This window comes from Gossypium hirsutum, chromosome D03 (genome assembly GCF_007990345.1).
Source record: "Gossypium hirsutum isolate 1008001.06 chromosome D03, Gossypium_hirsutum_v2.1, whole genome shotgun sequence".
Lineage (NCBI taxonomy): Eukaryota > Viridiplantae > Streptophyta > Magnoliopsida > Malvales > Malvaceae > Gossypium > Gossypium hirsutum.
Genome location: NC_053439.1, coordinates 47486298 through 47492650, shown reverse-complemented (window position 1 = coordinate 47492650; position 6353 = coordinate 47486298). Strand labels below are relative to the sequence as shown.

The 6353-nt window shown below is 37.3% G+C and overlaps 1 protein-coding gene across 1 annotated transcript; it reads left to right on the top strand.

The window, feature by feature from the left end:
- The first annotated feature begins 3434 nt into the window (after positions 1-3434).
- On the top strand, positions 3435-5987 carry LOC107950251 (uncharacterized). Its single transcript, XM_016885064.2, has 3 exons — positions 3435-3613; positions 5330-5515; positions 5697-5987. Exons 2-3 carry the CDS (start codon positions 5345-5347, stop codon positions 5766-5768), a joined length of 243 nt encoding a protein of 80 aa, XP_016740553.1. The 5' UTR covers positions 3435-3613; positions 5330-5344; the 3' UTR covers positions 5769-5987.
- Positions 5988-6353: the final 366 nt, after the last annotated feature.

Here is a 6353-nt window from a genome sequence, read left to right as displayed (position 1 = left end):
CTGGATTCCTACACCATCCGCACAACTTCGTTTGACTGGCTGTTTCTCAGATATCCATATTATTACGTATTCTATTCGAGCAAGGTCGACCCTTTAGTTTGCGACGTAATTCTCTATCCGGTAATAGCTTAAAAGGAGCAAGAGATACGGGCGGCCACTAACGTTCATCTGGGACCGGTGGGAAAACGTGTCTCCATACGTTGTACATGTTTTCTAATTTGTACACATCCTCCACATAACTCATCAGATCCAAACGGAGTTTCTGACAAGCTGCAATAACATGAGTGCATGGATACCGAAGTGCATCAAACATTCCACAGTCACAAGTCCTATTTCGCAAGTGTACACGATATTGCCCGCCAACAACACCTTGGTGCGGTCTGTCAAACTCTGTCACGCGAAACCATAAATTGTCTCGATCGTGACACACTGTGTGCATGGTGTTTGCCCTCGCCTTGGCCTTGTTAATTTCTTGAACTACCTTACTGCACCATACATGGCCTCCCTGCATCTGGCCTGCATAACTTGCTGCTTGATTTGGAAATAGCACTGCCAAACGAAAATATGTCTCTCACACAACCGATGTTATCGGTAGATGGCGCGTTCCTTTAATAACAGAATTTATGCATTCTGCCAGGTTCGACGTCATATGGCCATATCGTAGGATCTGCTTTTATCGTGGGCAGTATCAAGGTAGCTAACATAACTGAATCCATTTTCGGATGATCTTGTGAAACACCTACAAAGGGAGTACATTAAATAATGCAACATTGCATAATAAAAGTATTATTCAGATACAGTCAATATAGTACCTGCAGCACATGTATATGGACCTTTGTACTTTTTTATCTTCCACAACCCTGTCCTTTTCCTTAACGAGGCGTAGATTTTCCATGAACATGTGTCGTCTTGCCCCGCACACTTCGCCTCAAACTTATCAGATTTTGATTTAACGACGTGGTAGTTAACGCCGTTTTTGATGCTATGTTGTTTCAAAGCACCAATAAAACTATCCTTGTTGGTAAACTGATTACCAACTTTAAGTTCACCGAAATCTACCCCCCGAACTTGTACGATCACGCAACCGGTGTGGTAGATCTAGAAACTCTAACGCATCATCTGCAGACAGATCGACATTATGCATGTGGGCTGGAGGTGAGTATGCTCTGAATCGTGGATTTTCTTCCTCATCTGAACTCCTGTCAGCATCTTCAGCCTCTGTTGGAATAGGCTCCGGTTCAGAAAATAAGCCAACTTCTGCACCATCCGGCCCGGGCTCTCGAGGTGGATCCACATCCGAGTCATCTTCTAACCCACAGTCATCTGTAGTGTACGAGGTCCCCTTACCGGTTGACGTCGTAGGGAGTACATCATCCCTTCTTCTCGGCATTTGATAATGTCCCCAATTGGATGTAGATTGCCACCCGCTAGAACTTGATGTCGCTCCCTAGTACGTATTTCCAGCATCAAACATCGAGCCACCGACATACATGTCCCATCCACCGATAGAGTGTCTTGCAGGGGATGTGCAATCGACACCGCTACCGAACATGGGCTGTTCCGTATTTTGTAACCCGCTGACCGAGTGTCGGCCAGGGGTGGTGTATACATTTCAAACACCGGTCGCTGGTACATCAGTTGGCGATGTAAATTGTACATATAACTCAATATAAGCTGCTCCACTAGCAAGATGAGTCTGCACCATTGCCTCCAAGCTACGAGCACCTTTTATGTCGAACGAGTCATACGTCACCGGATCAACAGAAGAACAAAATCGATACGTGATAGACAGAACTTTCATTGCCGTCGTTCCAAAAATTTTACGCCTAATCCTTTTACAAAGTTCTGTCAAATCTATGTTCTGGTTAAAAACCAGTCGCACCGTATTCTCCGACAAAAAAATTACACCACTCTCGGTGTGGCAAACCTCACTATCGTAGTAAATAACAGCACTAATACGTTCACTCATATTTGAAACTCTAACCTTCTTAGCCTCTCTAAATTGTTTCTGCTGTGACTTATGCATTCTGAGAACATTTTCTACCTAATTTATAGCCTCAGCCCAAACATGCTACTGTAGTAAAAGCGCGTCCACAAGGGCGCGATTTCACAAATTCTTCTCAAATAGCATCCTGCTAGAAGCGATTTTATATTATTTGCTCAGAAATGTCAAAAAAAAATTATTTCTTACATGACCTACTGTAGCAAAAGCGCGCTGACGAGGCCGCAATTTCACAAATTCTTCTCAAATAGCATCCCGCTAGAAGCGATTTTATACTATTTGCTCAGAAACGTCAAAAATTTTTTTTTTCTTCTGTGACCTACTGTAGCAAAAGCGCGTCCACGAGGGCGTAATTTCACAAATTCTTCTCAAATACCATCCTACTAGAAGCGATTTTATATTATTTTATCAGAAATGTCAACTCGAAATTATTTCTTCCAAGACCTAAAAATCCTTAAAAGCCTGAACCCTAAACCCTAAAAGCCAAAAAAACCTAACGTGGGAAAAACCGCGAAATCGCGTCCACGTCAGCGCGATGTCAGTGCATGCGCCAGGACATCGCGTACACGTCAGTGCAATTTGCTGACGTGACAGCAAATCGTATTCTTAAGGGCGCGATTTGCTGCCACGTCAGCAACTCGCACTGACGTGGACGCGATTTCGCAGTTTTTGGACCATTCCGGTAAATAATAAAATAATTGGCCCATTTTGGTAATTTTTGAAAAAAAGGGCTTTTATTGGTAAAAAGCTCAAAAAAATCTCTCTAAAAATGATTTATTAAAGTGCTACTTAAAAAACTATAATTATTACTATACAATTTCTTTTTTTAAAAATTATATTATTGTCGAGGAAATTATCGATGCAGTGATATAAGAGTTACATTCGACTCCAATAATAAATTGTAAATGATAAATTTAAGCTGATTTTAGTTTTATCGTATGCTTTTATATTTTTATACTAAAATTTATGTTTTTTTAATTTGATATTTAATAATTTAATTCTTTTCCTATTTTTGTAGTTTTTTAATAATAGGGGAGGGGAATGAGCTTACTTGTCATCGAACCCAGACTCTCATACCAACAACATAACGTTTTTGTTTACTAAGCCAAGAGTTTATTGGCATAAATAACTTAACCTAAATGACTTAGGAAAAATATTTAGTATGTTGCCAATAGAGTTTTTAAACTCTACAAGTAAAGTTAGCAATTTTTAAAAAAATACTTGTGAAATAGAAAATGTATATTATCAGTATACCAAATAGTAATATAACAATTTAATATATATTTTTAAATATTTACTTATAATGTTATATTTATTATAAATTTAATTTTCATACGATAAATATAAAATAGAAACAATATAGAGAATGTGTGGAGCTTAGAGCCTTGAAGGTGTTTTTTAATAATCTCGGGGACTTGAACTTTTTTGGGGCTAGAAGATTTACATAGTTGGCCTTTTGTATTTTTGGTATTTGGATCCAACGGCCCACCTAGTTTCACAAAACACATTGTAAAACAAGGATAAAAGAAATAAGCCCTAAGTCTTAAAGATCGAGGTTGATCGTTCCGTTCCCTCTCTTTAACGTGTTCGCCGTTGAAGGCTGCCGATCCGGTAGGTTCCCTTGTCTAATTTCTCGTTTTTTCTTTTTCTTTTTCAATTTCTCTGTTAATTTTTTTATTTTTTTACTTCTAATTAGTTGAAATATAATCGTATCTATGTTCAAATCAAAGTTCGTTTCCTGGAATTATTTTAATGGAGATTGTTTGATTGAACTAATCTTCGCTTTAGTTTCATTTTTTAGTTTTTCGGATAAATTTGGAGAATCTGATTATAGATGTGTAGCTGTTAAGGTATTTTGCTCAGTCGGTACTGTCTATTTTAGGGGTTTGAGTTGCGGTTTATGGGTAGTTTAGGAATTTTATTTGGAAAAAAAAAACCCTCCTCACAAGGTAATTGATCTAACATAAACGTGATTTATTATCCCATACCCACTTTGCTGAGAAGAAATTGCATCGTGACGTCAATCCGTGAAACAATGTACTGCTCTGTTAAGTGTGTGTTAAATGTGTAAAGAAGAGTCATCTTTTTTTATTTATGGATCATGTATGTGATACTAGGGATTTATTAGAAGACAGAGCTTTCCATATGTTGGTAAGTTTGAGAAGAAAGCAACTTGTGATGCTAATTACAAAGCATACTGATATTTGTTTTTCATTCTCATGGTTAAAGCGAGCTGTTCTGTTCTGCTTCTGTTAGTTTAATAAATATGTGCACTTTTAGATTGAGATTGTTGGCACATCTCAATAAGTTTATGTGATGAGCAGGCAGTGTAGTAGTCTGTGGGAAATACATACCCGTTTCTTTGTAGGGTTAAACTTTGTCTGTAGTCAATGCTTCCCCTCAACCTGACATTCTGTGTTCCCTTCTCTTACAACATTCTATTCTGTACACTTCCTTCACACTAGCTTTCTGCTGCTGCCTCAGTGCTCCTTTCTGTTACCATCGTTCTAGTTTTCTACTCTTTCTTTCAATTCAACCAACAATGATAAACTAAATGAATTCTGAATCCTATAAATAATTTGTTTCCTATAATACATAAATGATGCAGAGGCCTTGGAAGATCTGTAATTGCAAATTTTAAGTCAAGTTGCACACGATCGCATTTTCAGAGCAGCCATTAGTGCTTTCAGTGTGCATTCTTCACTGTCCAAAATCATTTTAAATTTAAGTTACCTTTTAAGGTTTAAAGCTAAGGCTAGATTATAAGATATCTTTATGGTTTAAATCTAAAGCTTGGGTTAAAACTTTATTTGTAGCAATAGTATAAATAAGCTGTAAAATATTTACAGCCGTGGCATTATTATTATTTTCTTTGAATTGGAAGAGAGAAACTAGAAATTCTTTTATAACCCTAAGTTTTCTAGTGTTCCAACTTCTACTTGTTTTTCAGTTCTAATTCTGCCCATTTACTGCTGTTTTCCCCCTAAACCGCGCCAGATTGGCTACATAAGCTTAAGGAACTTGTTATGCTTTGCAAGTGTTGATTTTGTGATCTCTCTCTATTATATGGTATAGACCACCGATGTAACATGCCATGCATTTTTGTAAACTATAATTGCTTTATATGTATATGTACTTGTTTTGACCATCTGAAGCATTACGAATCTGTCACGTATACATGCATTGTTGCTCTCATGCTTATCCAGCTGTTAAGAAATTGTCTGTTTTAGCCGTCTTTTAGCTTTTGCAACTTTCCTGTTAACCAGTTTCATGTGACGTGGAGTTAAATTAAAAAGAAGTAACATTGGTTTTGTTTTGCTCATGTAGACTTAGTCATAAACAATGGGCCGCAAAGCTGATGCGCTTTATATAAATCCAAAGAAATTTGGCTCTCTTACAAAACCTTGCATGAAGGAAATGATATCATTCCTAAATTGCATGGCTCTTAACAAGGTTAATGATGAAAAATGTGTCCGGCAGAAGGATCTTTTGAATGCTTGCATGGATGCTCAGGTTTGTAACTATGGTTTCACTTAATGCCCCTAACCTCCTCAATTACGTTTACTGTTTACATCATTATTTTCATCTTGAACCCTAATTGTGCAATTCTTGTCTGCCTCTGGAATACATGTTTTTCTCTGAAATCTTATGTACATGATTGACTTACACAAACAGTTTGTGTACTTTGTTGCAGTCTACCAAGAATAGGAAGCCATGGGGCAGCATTAATTACCACTTGCAGAGGCTTAACAGGGGAAGGAAGTAATGTGGGTTTTCTTTAAAGATGAATGTTGAATTTATGCATCATTCTTCTAGTTCATCACTTCTAGTAAGATGATGTGCATTAGGTTGTAGCTACAGAGAACATTCATTTGTATTTTTTTTTTCTTGTGGTTGGTTGAAATTTTGGAGAAAGATGCTCAATGTAGCTTAAACCAATTCCTGTTACCTTAAAGAGTAGCAATAAATTGGAATATATACCAGACATGATGGAACGTAGAAAACCATTTACTATGAAGCTTTCCGTGTGTCAAATAAGGTGCGACTTAAAAGACATGCATAATGAGGTGGACAAAGGAGTGTAAAAAATATACTTGAATATATTTTTTTTCGTTACTTAATACACTAATAGGAAATGTTAGCCCAAAGCATTATTGTTCTTGGTATAAGTCAGAACTTTCATTGCCATTGATATAGCTAATTTGCTACCATCGTGCCACTGTTCCGAAGGCTGTATATGTTGAAATTGATTCTTCATGGCATTGATATCATGCATTAGAGGCAATAGCTTCCAGTGGGTTGTCACTTCTTCACTGCTTAAGATACGCCTCATTGTTCTGTCTTTGCTCCA

Coding starts and splice junctions, on each gene's coding strand:
- LOC107950251 (XM_016885064.2), top strand. CDS start 5,345: ATGGGCCGCAAAGCTGATGCGCTTTATATAAATCCAAAGAAATTTGGC. Junction 5,516..5,696: donor ATGCTTGCATGGATGCTCAG/GTTTGTAACTAT, acceptor ACTTTGTTGCAG/TCTACCAAGAATAGGAAGCC.